The sequence below is a fragment of the Hyla sarda genome, chromosome 2, assembly GCF_029499605.1.
Source record: "Hyla sarda isolate aHylSar1 chromosome 2, aHylSar1.hap1, whole genome shotgun sequence".
Lineage (NCBI taxonomy): Eukaryota > Metazoa > Chordata > Amphibia > Anura > Hylidae > Hyla > Hyla sarda.
The window spans coordinates 152,087,285-152,110,622 of record NC_079190.1 but is presented as its reverse complement, the minus strand read 5'-3'; the positions used below and the strand labels follow the sequence as shown (position 1 = coordinate 152,110,622).

The 23,338-nt window shown below is 39.7% G+C and overlaps 1 protein-coding gene across 2 annotated transcripts; it reads right to left on the bottom strand.

The window, feature by feature from the left end:
• Positions 1-14,003: 14,003 nt before the first annotated feature.
• Positions 14,004-20,688, bottom strand: SLITRK5 (SLIT and NTRK like family member 5). Of its 2 annotated transcripts, none has more exons than XM_056555582.1 (2): positions 19,865-20,688; positions 14,004-18,135 (listed from the first exon to the last, which is right to left on the bottom strand). In XM_056555582.1, exon 2 carries the CDS (start codon positions 18,125-18,127, stop codon positions 15,485-15,487), a length of 2,643 nt encoding a protein of 880 aa, XP_056411557.1. In that variant the 5' UTR covers positions 18,128-18,135; positions 19,865-20,688; the 3' UTR covers positions 14,004-15,484. The 2 variants fall into 2 exon arrangements, with proteins under 2 accessions (XP_056411557.1, XP_056411558.1); XM_056555583.1 differs by lacking the exon at positions 19,865-20,688 and adding an exon at positions 19,449-19,851.
• Positions 20,689-23,338: the final 2,650 nt, after the last annotated feature.

Genomic DNA, 23,338 nt, shown 5'->3' with positions numbered 1-23,338 from the left:
ATACCTAATGATCGAATCCCTCCCCCCTTTCTTGAAATATAGGCCTCCTTAGCCTATATTAGGCCTATACAGTTTACTAGAATTGGGAAATTTATATTTAATGGCTGGGACAGTATTCAGCACTGGCTAGTGCACATAAGATCCTGTTCACTGAGCGCTGGCCAGAGATGAATACATGCCCCAGCCATTAAGTATGCAAGGCCTTCATAGTACAGCACAAGCTGCACCCTGTATAATGCTGCCCCACCGATCTGACGGAGCAGCTAGACTGTCAGATGTGCTAAAGAGCCCAGTTCCTCTTTAAAGCTGTAAACATAATTAAAGGGGTTATCCATCATAAGATGATTTTAGTATGTACCTGGCAGGCAGTAATGGAAGGATGTCTTGGGGCTTAACCCCATACATAATACTGTGGCTAGCTTTTTGTGAACTTGTATTTCCTGTTTGACTTTTCTTTTTTTGACTACAAATCCCACAATTCCATTTTCCTCCCTCCCACACATCAGCCACCCCACCCATTGAAACAAAAGACCTGTGGTTTTCAATCAGGGTGCCTACAGCTGTTGCATTAGTTGCAGTTGATCTCTCTCCCACCAAGCGATCGCTCCACCCATTGAAGCAGACAGGCTCCCTGTCATCAGCTGACTAGTGAGTCGCATTGCAAGCTGGGAAAAATCCGAGACAGCAGTAATTTTGTATGCTGGTAAAAATAAATAGTGGGGTGAAAATCACATAAGAATTGTGAGAAAACCATCACACACAGGTACAGACACTATATTATGAACTGCACTAACTTTACAGCCCCTGTAGCATAGTCAAATAAAAAAAAATCCTGGAATACCCCTTTAAGTTCATGTCCTGCTTGAGATTTACATGTTTTTTTCAATTCTTTCTACTTAGCAAAAAATGTAACATGCGTAAATGGGATCAAACACGATTCAGCTGTCAATAAGTTAAAAGTAACAGAATACAATATTTTAAAAACAATTAAATGTTCTTTACGCCATGTCTAAAACCATTAATCAAACATAGAAAATAATCAGTGCAACTTTGGGGATGTATAGAAGCATGTGGAGTTAGTCATTGAAGCCTTAATGAAAGCTGGAAAGTACAAAACAAATTTTGATTTATACCATATTGCACTTGAAGATTAAGATATACCCAACAAAAAAGAAGCTGCTTCTTCTCAAAAGAATGAGTGGCCACCCAAAAGCCCAACATCCTCAACATCACTTAACGTTTAAGATTACTGAAAAAAAACTGAAAATGTTCCTATACCCTTTTTGTATATCACTTTATTTATTTATTGTTATGTATTTATTCATTATCAAAATAGCTGGGCAATTGTTTAAATCAAGCACTTCTTGACATTTGTTTCCACTATATTTCCTAATAGATTGTAAGCTCTTGTGAGCAGAGTCCGCTCCTCTTGATTGTATTGTTGATCAGATTGTTACTCTGTAATGTCTGATTTTTGTCTTTATACCTATATGTACTACTGGAATATGTTAGCTCTGGCACCACATCAATAAGTGCAACATGAAAAAAATATCCCTCCTTAAAAAATATAATAGAATTTGATACATTAGTTGTTTCATAGATAGAAATTATATTTACAATATTTCAAATCCTGTTATGTTCTCTAGGATGAAACTAGTCTTTATTGTTACATCAACCATAAAATCACAACCACTTGCCTAGTCGTATAGGTGACAATAATGCCAAACACCTCTGATACATCTCGGCATGAACTTCAGAAGACCTTGGAAAATATCCTTTGATGGATCCTTTAAGTCATATAAGGTATACCGTGAGGCATCCATGAATTAAATGTATCGTCTTTTTTTTCTTCTTCTTTTACAGTACATCTCACAGAGGTTAGATTGGACTGGGAATTTTTAGATAAAATTAAACACCTTGAACTCTTTGTTATGTTCCTCAACATATTGATGAAGAATTGTTAAGGTGTGACAGAGCACATTATCCAGCCATTCCTATTAGGATAGGTTTCCACGCAGTTTTTATTTTTCTGTTTTTATTTTATTTTTTTTTTTCTGGAGTTTTTTTTTTTTTTTTGGAAACTGTCACTATAGTTAGAAGTCAGAAGTGGATCCAGCAGGAAGGAAACATATAAGTCCTTCTTTCATATTTTGCATTCCCCATTTCCCATTTTGAATACACTTCTGGCTTTGGCTCAGAGACTGTCTTGGCAGTTTTACAAAAAAAAGCCAGAAAAAAAACTGTGCAGAAACATTGCATTAAGAAAATATTAATGTAATTTGTCAAAGCAACATCCACATGAATGATAGAACTCAATGGGGGAGATTCATCAAAACCTGTGCAGAGGAAAAGTTGCCCAGTTGCCCATAGCGACCAATCAGATTGCTTCTTTCATTTTTAACAAGGCCTCTGTAATATGAAAGAAGCAATCTGATTGGTTGCTATGGGCAACTGAGCAACTTTTCCTTTGCACAGGTTTTGATAAATCTCCCCCAATGTCTCCCAGCAGAGCATTTGTTCCCCAGTATAGGGACACACATGCACAACAAATACCACATGATGTAAAAGAAAACATGATTCATATTGCGCATTTTAAGTGCATTTGGCAGTGGAAAGGGGTAAGCAAGGGCACTCTGACCACTTTGTGACTACGCACATCTGTATGCAGTAAGCTGTGGTGCTTTGCTTGTTTTAATACCTTTTTATCATATTCAATATTAACTTTATTAGCAATTTGTGTATCCGTCACTGTTCTATGGTATCTAGCCAGATGGTACCATGACAAAGTTATCATTCTTTACAACACTCTTGGCAGGTATTAACCACTGCATACTGGGGACATCCTACAAGACTTGTATAGCTATAGATATCTAGCTATCACAATTTGTCCCTTGTCACAGTCCCTCAGGACCTAATGCTTGTCTATTTAATAATCTACAGTTATCTCACTGCCTAATACATCCCACTCCTTGGCAGGTGCCATTATCTTAAGACAATCAATGTTATTCACTTCACCTGTCATTATTTTTAATCGTATGACTGATCTGTGTATGAATATGAAAAATATTGATGCATTTGTATCGCAATATTAATCTTGGCAACTAATGAAAAAAAAAAACTGCTTAGTAAGGTAATTCTTATGTTAATAGGAGTCTTTCCTGGTGAAAGATATTCAAGACAAATGTTAAGTAATAGCAAAGAAAAAAATATGTTCACACATGGAAACATTTTTTTTTTTGCCCAATTCTCTGCTACTGAAAATGAATCCCTACCACCTGAATGGAGTTGCTTCTACATCATATGTCTGGATATTTTCAAACTCCTTTCAGATGCATGAAACTGTCAATGATACAATAGTTACAAGAACAGATATGTTGCATGTGAACAGGTGATCAAGTTATTTATTCTATTGTAGAGTAGGTTCACACTTAGCGTATACGCAGCGTATTTTACACTTTGCAAATTCAGCTATGAAGCGGAAAATTCACTGCATATTCTCCTAAGAGCAGATACACAGGGCTACCCCGTGGCAGTCCTGTGTGTGCAGGGAGGTTTGGAGGCGGAGCTGTGCATCACAGTCATGTGGGTGTGCTGGCCCCGCCTCCAAACCTCACTGCACACACAAGGCTGCTGCTGATTGTCCCTTTGTATCTGCTCATAGGTGATTATGCAGCATATTTCCCGCTGCTCAGTGTTAAATATGCTGCGTATACGAAGTTTGACACTACCTTAAAGGGGTATTCCAGGAAAAAACTTTTTTTTTATATCAACTTGCTCCAGAAAGTTAAACGGATTTTTAAATTACTTCTATTAAAAAAATCTTAATACTTTCAATAATTATCAGCTGCTGAAGTTGAGTTGTTGCTTTCTGTCCGGCAACAGTGGTCTCTGCTGACATCTCTGCTTGTCTCGGGAACTGCACAGAGTAGAAGAGGTTTGCAATGGGGATTTGCTTCTAAACTGGGCGATTCCCGAGACACGTGTCATCAGAGAGCACTTAGACAGAAAAGAACAACTCAACTTCAGCAGCTCATAAGTACTGAAAGGATTAATATTTTTTAATAGAAGCAATTACAAATCTGTTTAACTTTCTGGAGCCAGTTGATATATATGTATATATATTATAAAAAAAAAGTTTTTTCCTGGATAACCCCTTTAAGCCTGTATTTCCAAAATAATTTTTATGCTTGAAAAATATGGCAAGAAAAATGACTTCATGATAGTGAAATGTGGTTAAGAAAAAAATTAGCTGATTAACTTCATAAATACAGAAATAATATGATTCATGTATAGGGAAAAGCGAGTGTATGCTACATATTTGAGGACACATTTTCCTTGCTCACACATGGTTGTCTATATAAATAAATAAAAGAAATCCTGTTCAGTCAATTTAAATAATGATGTACTCTTCCGAAAAGGGTGTTAAAAGGAGCAAAAGGAATTTTAAAGCTAAACAAAAGCAACTTAAAGCACCTAAAATTTTAACCCATGAATAAAAAGTAACATAAGGGAAAAATATGGAAAAAGATGAAAACTGTGCTTGCAAAAGGAAGACTGTAAAAATACACCAGGAAATTTTGCACTAAGAAAAATTTGCCGGAGGAAACATTGCGTAAATCAGACCTTGACCCCTAGAGGACACATAACGTGAATGTACGTCTTGGTGCCATGGTACTTAGCACACCATGACATATATTTATGTCATGAACATGAAGCTAGTGCAAGAGCTGTGCCACTTCAAGCACAGTAAGTTCCATGCCGGGAAATCTGCGATCATGCCATTAACACTTTAGATGTCGTGATTGATGCTAATCACAGCATCAAAAACAGTAGGAGGCTTTGGGGACACTCACAGATGCACTCGCAACGTGATTGTGGAGGTCCGATGAGTGAAGATGGTGGCCAGAGGTTTTCTTACCTGCTCCATGCCACTATCAGGGGATGTTCTTGTTTAGTCTGCCATTATGCAGGCTATACAGATGGATCACCTATTATCCTGATTAGCGCTATGCCAATGCATAGCACTGTGCAGTAATACTGATTATTAGATTGCTATAAATAGTTCTCCAATAAAAATAAAATCACCCCCTTTTCCCATTTTACAAATAAAAAACTTAAATAAACTAATAAATAAACATATTTTGAATTGACATGTGCAGAAATGTCGGAACTATAAAAATATAATGTTAATGATCTCATACAGTGAACGTGAAATGTATGTGTACGTGAAATGTAAAAATAATACCATAAGTCCAAAATTGCTGATTTTTTGTCACATCACATTCCCAATATAAATGAAATAAAGAGTTATCAAAAAGTCACATATATGCAAAAGTGGTACCGATAAAACTATGTCTCAAAAAATGAGCCCTCGTACAGTCCTATATATGGAAAAGTACAAAGGTTGTAGGGATCAGAATAAGGCAATTTTAAAAGTAGTACAGTAATGGACAAGCATGTATACATGAGTATTGTCTTAATTGTATTGAATAAAGAAAATGTGTCATTTTTACAATTATGTGGACTGTGTAAAAACGAAACCCCCCCCCCAACTTCTAAGTGGCAACATTTCAATGTCCCCCCCACAAAAAAAGTTTCTTCATTATGCCGTACATTTCATCATAAATTGAAAGGTACTCTTAAGTACAATTGGTTGCACACAAAAAAAAAAAAAAACACATAGATAAGGCTCTCTGGATGCAAAAATAAAAGTTATGCGAAAAGGGCCTGTGTCCCTAAAGGGTTAAGATAACAGCTGACAGAGTAAAGGTTAAGGGAGTTTGTCCTATGGACTTAGATATAGAAGATCTTCTTACAAGAGGTTTATAAGTTCAAACACTAAGAGCAGCACATCATACAACAACATATTGAAAAGAAAGAGCGAGGAGATGAAGCTGGAAAACTGAAGAGGAATGTTAATGGACTTGACATAGTTACCAGTATTTGTCATCAAGTTCATTGTCATCAATTAAAAGCAGTAATAAAGCATGAAAAAATGTTACTTGTCAAAATAGGAAACAGAAAAATATACTTAGATAGCATAAGGCTATGTGTTCATGCAGTGTTTTTTCAAGTGTATTTCTACTGAAAATGCGTTTGCAAAGTATCGTCAGCATTTTTAACATTAATGTGCTGTAAGTGATCAAAAAGTCGAATACAGTAACCCCCCGACATGCGATGGCCCCAACATATGATAAAATCGACATACAATGGCCTCTCAGAGGTCATCGCATGTCGATGTCAGCATTGACATACGATGCTTTTATATGTCGGGGCCATCGCATTAACTGCTATCCGACAGCGCAAAATGCTTAAGCTGCTGTCGGATAGCAGTTTAAGCATCCCGGACAGGTTTGCTTACCTATCCCCGCTGCTCCGGGTCCACTTCGCGATCCTCCGGCGTCTTCTGCATCTTCTACGGGGTCCGGGCCTCGCTTTCCGGCGTAGTTATTACGTCACTATGCACGCCGTGCCGGCGCAGCAGCGTAATAACGTCACCAGAAAGCGAGGCCCGGACCCTGCAGAAGATGCGGAAGAAGCCGGAGGATCCCAAAGAAGACACTGGAGTAGGGGGACAGCATCGGGAGCCCCTGGGACAGCATCGGGAGCGGTGAGGACGCGGTCCGGAGCGGCGGGGACAGGTGAGTATAACTTCCTATACTTTACATTGCACAGATCCCTCAACATACGATGGATTCGACAAACGATGGGTCGTTTGGAACGAATTACCATTGTATGTTGAGGGTCCACTGTATATGCAAAAGTGGTACCAATAAAACTATGTCTCAAAAAATGTAGCCCTCATACAGTCCTGTATACGGAAAAGTACAAAGATTGGGATCAGAATAGGAACATTTTAAAAGTAGTACAGTAAACAACAAGCATGTGTAGATGGGTATTGTTTTGATTGTATTGAATAAAGAAAATGTGTCATTTTTACCATGAGGGTGCACCAGAGGGAAACTGATGGCAGAACTGATCGCATTTATATGAAAGGGACATTTCACAATCATCCAGCATCTCAATTTGAATGCCGGATGGTTGGACACACCGGAACAGCATCGGACAATGGAACACATCTTGCTTTGTTCCCCTGTCCGGCGTGAAAAAACACTGGACACCGAATGCTACACAACTGATGACAACTGATGCATGTTGACATCAGTTGTGGCATCAGTTGCATCAAAATTTAGGCAAAGTACACCTAGGCTGGACGCCAGACATATGTGAACCCAGCCTAACATCTTTGGATCATATTTAATAAAAATAAAAAAATAAAAACTGATCCTGAAAGAACCAATACAAGCTGATGCATTTGTTTGCATAAAACTGCATTCCCTTAAAAAAATGATAGGGTCTATCAAAGAACCCCATATATTTCTATTTTTACTAAAACATATGAAATGAGAACACAAATATTTTTGTGAATGGAATCTTATTGTGTGCCACATGGCAGTAAGCTTCATTCCAAGAGAGGTCCCTAAGGCTGGGTTCACATGTCCAGGCATAGTTTCCCTCCGGCGAGCTCAGGAGGGAAACTGATGCTGGAACCTACCCCTTTTATTTGAATGGGACAGTTACCAGTCATCCAATGTCTCAATTTTGATGCCGGATGATTGAACAGCTTGCTGCATTCCCCTGTCCCCTGTCCCCAATGTTTCTGGATGCCGTATGCCATACAAATGATGCATCAGTTGAGTCGAGATCTAGGCTGAGTTCACCTATTTCAACACAGGCCTGAATATTGAAGTACGGAAATGCATTGACCTGCATGTCCACGCTACGTTTTGAAGATAATTCTGAAACAATCACTTGGTAAATCAACTTTAAATGCATGGGACAAAAACTTATGTACTGTGTGAGAGAAAAAATGGAGAGATTTTCCCATAACAACCAATCACAGCTCAGCTTTCACTTTACCAGAACTCATTAGCTGAGCTGTGATTGGTTGCTGTGGGAAAATCTCAATTTTTTTCTCTCACACAGTTTGATAAATCTGGGCCATTATCTTTATTCTGTAGGTCCATGAGGTTAAAAGGATACCCAATTCATGTAAGATTTATTTTATTTTACAACTTTAAAAAAATTATAATTACATGCACCAAAATTAGTATGTTTAAAATTGTCATTTTCCGACCCTTATAACTTTTTTATCCTTCTGCATACAGGGCTATGTGAGGGCTCATTTTTTTGTGCCGTGATCTGTAGTTTTATCGTTATGATTTTAATTATTATTGGACTTTTTGATTGCTTTTTATTTTTTTTTTATGGTATGTGAAGTGATCAAAAATACACACTTTTTTTTTATGTGTATCGACCGTGGGGTTTAACTAGCTTATACAGTGGTCCCTCAAGATACAATATGAATTGGTTCCAGGATGACTATTGTATGTTGAAACCATTGTATGTTGAGACCATAACGCTATGGAAACCTGGTAATTGGTTCTGAAGCCACCAAAATGTCATCCAAAAATAGGAAAAAGTTAGAAATAGACAAAAATAAACAGATAACTAATATAGATTAAGCAAGTTCTTACATATAAAAGTAAGAAAGATCTGCCGGGAGCTGTAAATCATTGTAGAGGACAGGAGATTCTACAGGGTCCTGTACAGTACACACAATGTCGTAAAAAAGTAAAATGGAACCGCCCTTACTTGATGTCCAAAGGAGCAGCTAACTGTGACATAGGTTAAGAGTAGTATAGAACATGTAATACCTCCCTGTACTGTAGGGTGGCGCTACCAGACAGGAATTCAGTGCATACGCTTTAATAATACAGGGGTTTTACCAGTAAAATGCCCATTCCGATTGGTCAGCTCTTCCAGCAATTGACATGTTTCGCAGATCTGGACTGTCTGTATCATTGTATGTCGAGTCTGGTTTTAAGTTACAATGATCCAGAAAAGACCATTGTATGTTGAAACTATTTTATGTTGAGGCCATTGTAAATTGAGGGATCACTGTATTTTAATAGTTCGGACATTTATGCATGAGGCGGTACCACATGTGATTATGTTTATTTTTGATTGCATAATTTTATTTAAAAAATGGGAAAAGAGGGGTAATTCAAACTTTTATTCAGAAAATGGTTAATTCCCTTTATAGTCCCAATAGGGGGCTATACCATGCAATATTTTGACTTCATATATACTGTGCATTGATTAGTGTTATTGGTGCTCTGCTGCTCTGGCCTGCCATCGCTGGCCAGAGCCTCAGAGCACCAATCGGACGGTGAGGAGGTAGGTAAGGGCCCTCCCGCATTCCACTCAGTTGATTGGGAGCCGCGATTTTGCTGCGGATGTCTCTATCAGCTCCTGAGCTAACCAACGTCTAAAGGTTTAATGCATTAACCATGGGTTTTGGCTGTTCATAGCAACCAGGACCCAACAAGTTTAAAGCGTTGTCCGCTCATGAGCACCCCTTAAACCCTGATGAAGGGTCCAGGATGTACAGGTATGCCCTCACTTCTTAAGTACCAGGACACAAGGGCGTACCTGTATGCCCTTCATCCTTAAGGGGTTAAGAAAGATATATATTTGGTAACAGAATTGGACAGAAGCATCAAAGACTTTTATTGGAGAGGCATTGCATATATGAGGAACAGAGGACTAGGCATCCCATTTCTAGTGATAGGTGAGAGGTCCTTCATGGTGCTTCACTCTTAGCATTTTGTTGGGAAAAAGTCACTGCAGTCTTTGATGCAGTTTTTGAGCCAAACCCAGAAGCAGATCAAGTAGGAAGAAGCATAAGAGGGCAGATTATTCAAAACCTGTCCAGAGGAAAATTTAGCCAGTTGCCTATAGCAACAAATCAGCTTGCTTCTTTCATGTTTAACAAGGCCTCAGCAAAATGAACGACGCAATATGGTTGGTTGCTATGGGCAACTTTGTACAGATTTTGCTAAATATCCCCCAAGTTCTTTATTATTTGCCCTTTTTAATGCCTTTCTGGTTTTAGCTTAAACAAATAAATAAAAAACTGGTAGGTTTTTCTAAAATGCACTGTGGGCAGTTTTTGAGCCAAAACCAGAAGTGGATCCAGTAGGAAGGTGAAGTATAAATCCTTCTTTTATATCTTTTATATTTCCCATTCCTTTTGAATACACTTGCTATGGCTCTGGCTCAAAAACTGCAGTAGCAGTCCCCCCAATCACTCCCCCCCCCATTAAAAAAAATGCAGAAAAAAAAACTTTGTGGAAGACTAGCCTTAGAGTGGCTTTATATACGACATTTTTCGAGAGAAAACATGGAGAGAAAAAAGCCAAGGGTGGCGCATGACATTTTGTTGAAAAAACGCAATGACCAGATGTTATTTGGGACTCAACAAAAGAAATCTAAAATACTAAAATGCTATACCTACAGGTGGAGATTTATTAAAACCTGTGCAGAGCTAGAGTGGTGCAGTTGCCCATAGCAACCAATCAGATTGCTTCTGATTGGTTGCCATGGGCAACTGCCCCACTCTTCCTCTAGACAGGTTTTGATAAATCTTCCCCACAATGCTTTTTTTAACCATTTTTTTCCCTTGAGTGCTTTTTAGTCAGTGGCAGTTAGTCCAAAACACAGCATGTTATTACCAAGTTTGTAGCATTTTTCTCCCCATAGACACCCATAGGCTTAAAGACAGGCATACAAAAAACACATTTGTAAATGACATTTGGGGAGATTTATCAAAACCTGTCTACAGGAAATGTTGCTGAGTTGCCCATAGCAACCATTGAGATCGCTTCTTTAATTTTTATCAAGGCCTCTGAAAAATGAAAGAAGCAATCTGATTGGTTGCTATGGGCAACTCAGCAACTTTCCCTCTGGACAGGTTTTGATAAATCTCCCCCTTTGTACTTATATCACATGATCAAAGTGCCAACTGAAAACACAGCAGAAAAAAAAAAACATAACATAAAACCCCATAAATTGCATAATAATAATTTTAAAAAGCCAGAAAAACTACATGAACTGCAACAAAATGCCATATTTGGGATTTGTCAATGAAGCTTAAAGGGGTACTCCACTGGCCAGTATTTGGAACATTTATTTTCAAACGCTGTGTGTGAGCTGCAACCCCTGCAGCGCGCACACAGCGTTTGGGAACTAAATGTTCCAAATGCTGGCCAGTGGAGTACCCCTTTAAAGGTAGGTTTGCAGTGAGGTTTTCCCTTAGAAAAAAAAAAGAAGAAATTTGCAGGGCAAAAATGCTGTGACCAGAAAAAAAGGATGTGTAAATGTGTATGGGTGTTTATTTCTGGCATTTTCCCCTCCTATTGTTCAATAGAAATCCTTGAATCCCATGATAAATCACACACAAGTAAAAAAACATCACATATAAAACATGCATATACTAATATGCACCATTTCAAGAAAAATGCTACAAAAACTGCATCATGGATGGAAAAAAAATGGGGCTAAAAGAAGCCTTAGGCTATGTGCACACGGCAATTCCACACAAATTCTGTTTAGCCTAGAAATGCACTAAACTTTAAAGGGGTACTTCGGCGCTAAGACATCTTATCCCCTATCCAAAAGATAGGGGATAAGATGCCTGATCGCGGGGGTCCCGCGATCAGGCATCTTGGCACCGATGTCTTAGCACCGGAGTACCCTTTTAGCGCCATCACTGCTCGGAAATGTGCCATCTCATATACTTGTCTTTTCTTTTTGCGGACACTGGAATCCACAGTGTGAACAGTGCAGCAGAATCCCATTGAATTTAATGGGACTCTGCTGCAGCAGAATGTCCATGTGGAATATTCCTGTGAAATTCGGCACTTTCCGCCGTGTGATCATACCCTAAGGCTGACATATATTGTAGTAGACTCTAAAAATGTGTTTAAACACAGATTCATCTAGATTATACTCTAGTCATAAGAGGAGGTTTATTAAACCTTCTGCAAAGGAACAGTGGAGCAGTTGCCCGTAGCAACCAATCAGATTGCTTTTATTTATTTTTATTTTTTTATAAGGCTTCTGAAAAATGAAAGCTAATATCTGATAGGTTGCTATGGGCAACTGCTTCACTGTCCCTTTGCACAAGGTTTGATAAATCTGCCCCACAATGTTCAGCAATATCAAATTATGATAATATTTCTTTTTGTATATGCTATTATTAAACCCGAACGATATCCTTGAAATGACACAAATGCCACCACAATGTCAGGACTTATGAAATAGGGCATGCATCTCATCATTTGCACTTCATAATACACCTGAGGACAATATTTAATTGCTATATGTTAAACACTTGAACACCCATTCACACATGAATGTTCATGTTATGTTAAAACACATTAGCAATCCATTTAAGGCTCTGATATTCAATTAGAGGATCACATCTGGTCTGAAACCGCTAGAGTCTGCAAAGCTTAGGATTTAGGAAACCTTGAACAACTTGTGAAAATAAAAGAATACCCATGAAATCACAACAAAATCATCAAAATCAGTAAATTGCCTCATTTGACGGAAGAGAACGTAAATCGCTGTTTCATGGCACTAGTAATGCTTTATAGTAATGACTTCTACCACAATCTACTGCATAGGCCTAAACACAAGGCTAATCCTGTTGTATGGAAACTGTATAACAGGTCATATCAAAAGAAAACTGTAAATGCTATAGTAAAGATTGGTATAATCAATTTCAATTTTAATAGAATTATTTAATTTCTTAAAATATAATTTTACATTGAATTCCCAAAAGATTGTAGATTAAATAAAGTACATATCACTGAACAAAATATTTGAATGTAAATAAAATAACATCCTCCGTACATTACAAAGCTGCCTTATAGTATCCTGTCTCTTCCGTCATGTGTATCAACAAAATACCATCAGCAAGTGTTTGGTATAGACATATGATGGATGTGTAACCTTTGCTATTCCAGTAAAATACAGACATTTTTTTTTTCTTATAATGGTTAAACAGATTGACATCATATATTTATTAACATATTACTATGTTGATCTTTATTTACTTATATTTTAGTTCATGTGGCTATGTCCCTATATTGTAAGCAGAAATACCATATTATGTTAAAATCTTTCACTCACCAGAATATGCATTATCTTATTTATCCTCTTCTGACTAAAGTATACACTGTACAAATGTTGATCAAAATCATAATAATCGTGCATAAAAAAATATATATTTTATTTAAGATTTATTTTTTGAATAGATTGAATGAACCTGGAACAACATTAGAAAGAATCATAAAAAGTTGCAAACTAAAAACTAAAAAAAAAAAAATATATAAATATGAGGGAGTGAAGCTTAGTTTATTGAATGTATACTAAGTTGGTAACTAATGTTGATGAAAAAAAAATAACTGGAATATCTAAAATACATGATTAAGTTAATAAATACAATGAAGCATGCATTATTAAAAAAAACAAACAAACAAAAAAAAAAAAACAGTAAGGTATATCATTGCTGTGTTTCCATATCTCCAAGGTATATAAAAAAAAAATAATATATGGTGCTTTAGGGGACACTGTGTTAAAAGGTAAAATAAACTGAATTTCTATAGTAGATATATTATGCAATGAGTTAATCCAACACTCATTACAATATAGTTCATAAAAATATTTTTTCATTTTTTTTGAGGGCAGTTATTTGAAAGTTGCATATCCCTGTTTCTATATGATTGAAAGTGATAAATACAAAGTACAATATGTCAACAAATAGATCTTCATGGAAGAATCCATAAAAGTGTCTTTAATAAGTAGGTCATTGCATATGAGAAATAATTCTCAGGATGCAAAATATCAAAATATTTTTCAGGAAGAGGCTACAAATATTTTTTTTTTTTCTGACACTAGAAAGATAGATAAATACTAGTTAAGCGAATTTCCCATGGTGAAAGAAAATCCTGAATTCATTCTATCAGTACCATTTTAGTTGACTGTAAGGAGTAGGTGTGTTTGTGTGTGCAATATATATATTTATATATATATATATATATATATATATATATATATATATATATATATATATGTGTGTGTGTGTGTGTGTGTGTTTGTGTATAATATAACTACATACCCTGTTGCAAATATTAAATAAGAAAAGAAACAAACGGAACTGGTATTAAAAATAAAATAATAATAAAAAGAAAAGAAAAGAAAACAATGTTGAAGTATCAACACGTATGCAAATGTTACATGCTCTAAAAAAACATTGTAATTATTTTATTCTTGTCACATTGGGCACTAAGAAATATGATATGGATTTAATTATTTTTTTCTACTCTACTGGCTGCAATGATTAACACTTGGTCATGTGCCCAATGACAAAAACCTAATAAATGAATATTTAGATGCTAAAATGCATCCTGTATTTTACTGTTGCTCATACAATATTATCACTTGTTGGATATATGTATCACAGCACTGCACTTCTGAAAATAAAACAAAGGAGTATAAAAAACCAAAATCCGTGACTCTTTTCTGAGCTTTGCACATTCCAGTATGTCAAACCTACCAAGTGACAGACACGTCAATCTATACAGTGCAGTTGAAATTGGCTACAACAGTAGTCAAGAAAATACATTTGGTTCCCTACTGAAATAAAATCCTTTTACATAACACCAGATATTCCCCTGTGTCCCTCCATATTCAGTTCTGTAAAGTGCCCAGTGATAATGGTAGAATTCATTATGCCTCTCATATAACAATTGCAACAGCCTCATTGACTGACATGCTTGCTTTCAGCCTCCCTGCAATTTGGTGACTTTCCCTGCAATTCCCTTTAACCATCTCTGCTACCTATAACCATCTCTGATATGACAACTTATTTATGTAGTGCAACACATCTGAGCAAACCAAAGACTGGAATAGTGGAAAAAGAAAAAAAAAAAGGAAAGGAAGAAAGAAAGAAAAGAAAAAAAATAAAAAATAAAAAGAGAGATAGAGAGATGCTAATGTGCATATAAAAATAGGTGCTACATTAAAATATTTCATATTTCGACAATAAGTTATATAACTACCCAAGTTATGGATTTGATGTCTTTGCACTTTAGAATTTGTTTACACCATCTATGGTGATGCATAAAGATCGTAGCTTACATAATTTAGCTTGAAAAGTCCAGAAAGCATACAAATACATCCTGTAAAAATGGACCTTTATATTAAACTTAGGGGAAGGGGGTGCTAAAACACCAGAAAAGTTATTTAGACCCACCCTTGTCTGAAGGGTTATAGCATAAGTGTGGTAAATTCATCATATATACCTCCTAGCACCAGGAGTGATTCCAACTCTTTAATTCTCAGGCTGCAGAGATAGACCACAGAGGAGAAGACCCCCCTTGCAGTCAATAATTGTTGTGCCCCGTTTATACAATGGATGTTGTCCTACAAAAATGGAGAAGAAAATTGCACACCCTTTCAGTATAACTGCTGCAGCTGAAAATCTTGTGCCAAGGCACTTCATCCGAAGGTTGAAGCAACAAAATCATCATGTAGTCCTTTGTTTCAGAGAGAAAACTGTGGTTGTAGGAGTCTAGAACTGGCTGAATGTTGTCTGTTTCTCCAGCACTTCGAGGTAGTCCGGCTCAACATTGAGTTTTGCTTTTAATTCCAGATATTCATTCCTGTTAGGTTCCACATAGACAGTACTAGGGGTGCTGTAGAGCACCGCTTCCCTTAACCTGTCCGGGTGTAAGTATTGACGCTTTGCTTCATATTTGGGTGTATAGGTGAAAGCAGGGGGGTTGCTATATTTATACTCGATGTTGTTCCCAGGTGAAGGTCCCTTATCAGGTTCAAGAATCCCTCTATATACACGATCTGTATCTTGCACAGGAGAAAGCTCCACCCTGGGCTCAATAGTGCTGACACTGTAGTTGGGGCTCCTCAGATTGCGATCCCTTTCCTCCTCTAGATGATTCCTGTAGGTGACTTTAAGTTCTTGGAGATCCTTGTAGTCATCAACAGAATTGCCCTCCCTAGATCTATAGATAGGGTTTTTGCACATGTGACCCAAGGGGTGGGGGATGTACTCATACACATGGCCGGCTGGGGTCTTCACTTTAGGCAGAGGTCGGTTGCTGTACACACTGTACTGCATGTTGAATGAGCTCACGTCTGAGTTATTGGTGCTTGCTGGCTCATTCTGATTCTTTTTCCTTCGCTTCATCACAAGGACGAATAGCCCTGCAGCCACAAACACAGACATAATGAAAACCAAGAGCAGGCTCAGTATGAGCACAGACAAGGGCACTGAGCTCGACACGTTATTGAATTTAATGGGATAAATGAAGGTGGTGGTGCTCTCTGGAGGCTGCTCCTCTGATGGGGTAGACGTGGGAACTATAATGTCAGAGTAATCGGGGCAAAGGAGATCAGACTTGATCAGTCTCATTTCCTTCATGGCAAATTTCTTGGGGGTTTTGCAGATGACATCATCCACTAGGACTCCAACGCTGAGCTGCTCCAACCAGAGCTTCATGCCCACCACATCACAGGTACAATCCCAGGGGTTCTCATGAAGGTCTATCTGCACCAAGGACTTCAGCTGATCTAACACTCCACTCACTGTCAGGTGAGAAAAATTATTACTTCGAAGGTTTAGCCTTGAGAGATTCAATCCCGAGAAGATGTTGCTAGGTAAGTATTTCAGCAGATTGTTATTGAGGAACAGAAGGTGGAGGTTGGGAACGGAATCAAATGTCCCAGGTTCGATTACCTTAATAGCATTATATTGTAGGAAAAGATACTGAAGGCTTTGAAGGCCATAAAACAAGTCTGCTGTCAGCTTTTCAATAGAATTGCCATTTAAGTACAGTCTGCGTAGATTAGTCAAATCCCCAAAGGCTCTTTCTTGGATAACTGATATCCGATTGTTCCCAAGATGCAGCAGATCCAATCCAGTGGAGTCAATAAAATCCGACCTGCGAACCATAGTAATATAATTGCCTGTCAGATACATCTTTTTGGGGTTGTAAGGTTTAGGGTGTAAGTCGGAGATACTCTGGATCTTTCTCTCCTGACAGTTGACATTAAGTCCCAGATTGGAGATCTGTAGGTTGCACGTACAGTTTGTAGGACACTCCAAAGGCACTGGGGATTTGGTCTGGTAAGCAATATATCCATTCTCTTTGGGAGGGTGGTGGGATGTGGCTCGTACTCTGGATTTATTAGGTTGCCGTGTGCTTTTAGGTTTTGTCGGGTTTTTGTAAACAGAGGAGGAGATGGTGGCACCAGAATTGACTGAGGCTGGGGTAGTGTGGAAGTACTCGTTTGTACTCCGGGGAATGGGTGGGCGCATTTCATAGTAATGGATCATTTTCCTGGGGCATAATTCCTGCTTGGAAATCTCATCCAGATCTCTCCCATATAATCTAAAAGGGGTCTCACAAACCACATCACCTACCAGAGCAGAGTAAGAAATGCTGTAGAGCCAGTCCTTCAGGGCTATCAACTCACAAGAACAATTCCAGGGATTCTCCTCTAGCTGTAGCTCCACAACCTTATCCATATGTTCCAAGAGACCCACAAAAGGGAGCACTTTTAGTCTATTTCCTCTCAGGTCTAGATGTGTTAAAGGAACAAAACGAAACAGATTGGTAGGCAAAGTGGACAAAAGGTTGTCGTTCAGTATTAAGACTTGTAGAGTGTGAAGCCTGCTAAAAGCATTGGGCTCAATGGAGATGATATAATTATAATCGACTTGCAAATACTCCAGGCTTTCTAGGCCAATGAAGGTGTCGTTCTTAAGAAGTTCCAACTTGTTGTTATTCAAATGCAGCCTCTTTAGACCCTGAAGTCCGTTAAAAGAGCCCGTGTCAATATCCTGAATGTCGTTGTTCCCCAGGTGCAGAATAGAAGCCCCGGTGTAGTTGACAAATTCATTGAAGTGGAGACGGTTTAAGAGATTCCCAAACAAGAAGAGATGATAGATGGAGAAGCGTGGAGGGGTGATCTCAGAAAGGCTTATGATCCCTCTGTTCTCACAATTCACCGACAGGATGCCATCTCGTTCCTCACAAGGACAATTGTCACACACCTCTCCATAGGATTCTATTGTTTCTGCCCAAGAGAGAACCAGGGATGTTAAAGCAAATGTGATCGTCTGGAGGATCCACATCTGCATTTTCTTGTTTAAGTCCTGGTCAAACGTGACTGCGGAGCAGCAATGGTACATTTTACCTCCTGCGAGACAAAATACGAGACAAGTAGGGCATGAGCGCAAGAAGATAGATATGTAACGTTGCATTGACAGATGTTTTACAAAAGCATTCTATAGAATTTCCAGACAGATGCAGTAAATGTCTATGAGATGAACGCCATGAGCAGACAGGTTTGCACTGGTAAAGGTTCCTAATCATCTATAAGTATGCATAAAATGGCTGTCACCTCGGCTTCCGGAGATCTTTCCCCACTTTACCTAGCTTTCTAGTGCTTTCAGCACCGCACCATTGAACAGCGCACTGTACTATCTCCATATTAATGCACAGCCTTCCATTTATTCCAACACAACTTGTGTAGGGTATAGTTCTACCGCAATGCGTTACAGTCTTTTATAAGCAAAGCTTCAGTTTGTCTACAGATGATTTCACCCTCGTCATCCTCCTCATCCCAATCATCATCATCAGCAGCAGCACTGATAATACCTATAGAATAATAGAAAGGAACGTCATGTTGACTGTTGCTTTGACGATGCCAAAAGCATCCATAAGCAAAATGGCATTTGTATCAGTAGCTGATGACTATGCTGAGCGAATACACCCTCTCCATGTCTCATCTACTTCCCTATCATGCTTACAGGCAGGGAGAAGGCATTGGTTCCTCTACTAATAATCCATCAAGGTTGCAGAAGGGTTAATCATTGCATATATATATATATATATATATATATATATATATATATATGTGACGTCTCTAGTCAGATAGCATTCACTTTAGGGATGCTGGAAAAACTAGCTTCATGGGAGAGACTCAAATAGATCATTCCTATATTCCCCATTGTCAATACTCTCAACAATAAAGCTGCTCATTACATCCTGAGATGGTTACTGAGGGGGTAAGGGAACATACGAGGGACTGTGTTACTATATGGCCACAATGACTAGTCCCTGTTCACAGCATAGGACTGCGATCAGCATGGCTGAGGCTGTTGTCAGGGAGCAGTATCTATGGAATGGAGCTCTCCTGCACAAAATCTATGGCAGTGTTTCCCAACGGGGGTGCCTCCAGCTGTTGCGAAACTACAACTCCCAACATGCCCGGACAGCCGAAGGCTGTCCGGGCATGCTGGGAGTTGTAGTTTCGCAACAGCTGGAGGTCCCCCATTTGGGAAACACCGACCTATAGTATACTCGCCCTCACCCTTGTATCACAACACCCACAACCGACTGAGCATTTTGCACTACAAAACTGTAGAGATACCCACTGATCGGGGGGGGGGGGGGGGGGGCAAAACAACAACAACAAAACACCCGGCTGGTTCTGGTGCTCATTCATACCTTTCCGGTTGCTGTCCAAACCTATTCATCCACAAATCCGTTGGTGATGCCCAATCCCGGCTATAGGTGGTGATGATAAAAGTTTAATTGAATCGCAGCTGCTTACCAGAAATGCCAGGCGGGTGATCCCCTCTCCTCACCCCCCAGACTGAATTAACCCCGTACTTGCAAGAAAGGACTAGTATCAACCCTCTGCAGCCCAGATGGATGCCTAGCTTTCTGCACTGCTACCATGCCAGCCATCCAGCCCTGTGTGATCAGACTCCAGCACAATTGCACTAGGTTGCCCAGAACATACCAATGAAAGAGGGAGCAGGGCAAAGGGAGACAGCAGCAGCAGCAGCAACAACACCCTCCTCATGCCCATCATTTAACCTGCATCCAGCCTCTTAATAAGCCGAAATCATAATACTTACTCAGACTTGATTCTCCAGGGCCCAACCATCGCGGAGAGCCATGAAAAATGCATCTGCTGCTGTGTGATCAGGGTGGCAGGGGCAGAGGCGGCTCTTGGCTGCAGTGTGACCAGTAGCCCTCCTCACACACAGCCCGCACTGCATCCATCCTCCGGCTCTACCAGTCCCATTGTGAGTCCTATCAAAGCCGATGGGATTGCAGGGAGGTAGAGACAAAACAGATAGGGAGAGATGGAGAGAGGAGAGCGGGAGAAAGGAAAGGGGGATGGGGGCACCGAGGGAGGAGCCTGACAGTAGGTAGGGTGGATGGGGGAGAAGAACACTGAGCAGACTCAGCCTTTCTAGTTATCAAGTTGACAACATTCTACCATGCATTACATGTCAATCTAGTCCGCCACTACAGTCTCTATACAGCCCCCGCTCCTGATTGGTCATTATACATAAGGGGCACATGTATGTGTGATCATCATCAGGAGGATGTGTGGCATCCGCTCGGATACAATGTATCACTCCTGGCAGAGCAGCGATGCATCTCAATACGGACACAGGAGCACCTGTAATACCGCTGTGTGGAGCCAGACCCCCACCTCCCCCAATAAACAGATGCTGAATGCTCTTTTATCATCCCTGACATCCTCTTCTTGTCTATAGGAAATAAGCAGCATCGCACTGGGGGGGCTTATCGGGCAGACAGGCAGTCATCCCCCACATGTTTATTGTGCAGCGATTCATCCGATTCTACACAGAACCCCAAATTGCAGGGAGGAGAGTCAGCGCCGACAGATGGCGATACCAGGCGACAGTATTGTTGTTTCTTCTTCCCAAGGAATGTTAAAAATGAGAGATGAAGCCATATCTAGCGCAAGGCTAAGGAGGATGAGGCAGAGGAGCAATGCATTTGGACCACAGACACACACACGAGGGGTTTTTATTGCTTCCATCTTTGCAGTCCTCTCCTATCATTGCTCTTAGATATAGAGATAGGCATTATTCATCATACAGAGTGTTCTTGGGTGTCACATGACTAGTAACACATGTAACTGCCTGGCCAGATCCACTCACTCCACAGATAATCTGGGTAGGAACAAAGCAAATCCAGTTTTACTATCTTGTAAAAAAGCCCAATGCCAGATGTGGATTCTAATGTTCTACTGTCATAATGTTAAGTGAGGAAGACAGATCCCACTGCTGAAAGAGAGCAAGGACATGCTGTCTACTGACAGGAGCAAATGGATTGGGCTCAGTACAGTGATCCCTCAACCTACAATGGCCTCAGCATACAATAGTTTATTGTAAATTGAAACCAGACTCAACATGCAATCCAGATCTGTGCAACGTGTCAATGGCCCGGAAGAACCGACCAACCAGAATGGGCAATTTACTGGTAAAACACCTGTATTACTGAAGCGTATGCACTGACTGATGTCTGGTAGCGCCCCCTACAGTACAGGGAGGTATTACATGTTCTGTACTCTTTACCTGCATCAGGGTTACCTGGACACCAGGTAAGGGCGTCTCCATTTTACTTTTTTAGGACATTGCATGTACTGTACAGGACCCTGAAGAAGCTCCTGTCCTCTACATAGACCAATGTTTCCCAAACAGGGTGCCCCCAGCTGTTGCAAAACTACAACTCCCAGCATGCCTGGACAGCCTTTGGCTGTCCAAGCATGCTGGGACTTGTAGTTTAGCAACAGCTGGAGGCTCCCTGCTTGGGAAACACTGACATCGACAGTGATTTACAGCTCCCAGCAGATCTTAATTTCTTTTATATGTAAGGATTTGCTTTATCTATATTAGTTATCTACTTATTTTTCTTTAATTCTCACTTTTCCTATTTTTGGGTGACATTTTGGTGTTTTCAGAACCAATTACCAGGTTTCCATAGAGTTCTGGTCTCAACATACAATGGTTTCAATGGGTGTCACATGACTAGTAACACATGTAACTGCCTGGCCAGCTCCACTCACTCCACAAATAATCTGGATAGGAACAAAGCAAATCCAGTTTTACTATCTTGTAAAAAAATAAAAAATAAAAAATAAAAAGCTTGCGCCAGATGTGGATTCTAATGTTCTACTGTCATAATGTTAAGTGAGAAAGACAGATCCCACTGCTGAAAGAGAGCAAGGACATTAGAGATGAGCAAACTTACAGTAAATTCGATTCGTCACAAACTTCTCGGCTCGGCAGTTAATGACTTTTCCTGCATAAATTAGTTCAGCTTTCCGGTGCTCCGGTGGGCTGGAAAAGGTGGATACAGTCCTAGGAGACTCTTTCCTAGGAATGTATCCACCTTTTCCAGCCCACCGGAGCACCTGAAGGCTGAACTAATTTACGCAGGAAAAGTCATCAACTGCCGAGCCGAGAAGTTCGTGACGAATCAAATTTACTGTAAGTTCGCTCATCTCTACAGGACATGCTGTCTACTGACAGGAGCAAATGGATTGGGCGCAGTACAGTGATTTCTTAACCTACAATGGCCTCAACATACAATAGTTTCAATATACAATGGTCTTTCCTGGACCATTGTAAGTTGAAACCAGACTCAACATACAATGCTACCCCAGATCTGTGCAATATGTCAATGTCATGTCACTTGTATTACTGAAGCATATGCACTGACTGATGTCTGGTAGCGCCCCCTACAGTACAGGGATGTATTACATGTTGTGTACTCTTTACCTGCATCAGGGTTACCTGCTCCTTTGCACACCAGGTAAGGGCGTCTCCATTTTACTTTTTTAGGACATTGCATGTACTGTACAGGACCCTGAAGAAGCTCCTGTCCTCTACATAGACCAATGTTTCCCAAGCAGGGTGCCCCCAGCTGTTGCAAAACTACAACTCCCAGCATGACCAGACAGCCTTTGAGAGATGAAGCCATATCTAGCGCAAGGCTAAGGAGGATGAGGCAGAGGAGCAATGCATTTGGACCACAGACACACACACGAGGTGTTTCATTGCTTCCATCTTTGCAGTCCTCTCCTATCATTGCTCTTAAATATAGAGATAGGCATTATTTATCATACAGAGTGTTCTTGGGTGTCACATGACTAGTAACACATGTAACTGCCTTGTTAGATCCAATCACTCCACAGATAATCTGGATAGGAACAACGCAAATCCAGTTTTACTATCTTGTAAAAAAAAAAGCTCTCGCCAGATGTGGATTCTAATGTTCTACTGTCATAATGTTAAGTGAGGAAGACAGATCCCACTGCTGAAAGAGAGCAAGGACATGCAGTCTACTGACAGGAGCAAATGGATTGGGCTCAGTACAGTGATCCCTCAACCTATAATGGCCTCAACATACAATAGTTTCAACATACAATGGTCTTTTCTGGACCATTGGAAGTTGAAACCAGACTCAACATACAATGCTACGGACAATCCAGATCTGTGCAACGTGTCAATGGCAGGAAGAACCAATCAGAATGGGCAATATACTGGTAAAACACCTGTATTACTGAA

Excerpts from the sequence above, each read along its gene's own strand:
- SLITRK5 (XM_056555582.1), bottom strand. The coding sequence starts at position 18,127 with ATGTACCATTGCTGCTCCGCAGTCACGTTTGACCAGGACTTAAACAAG.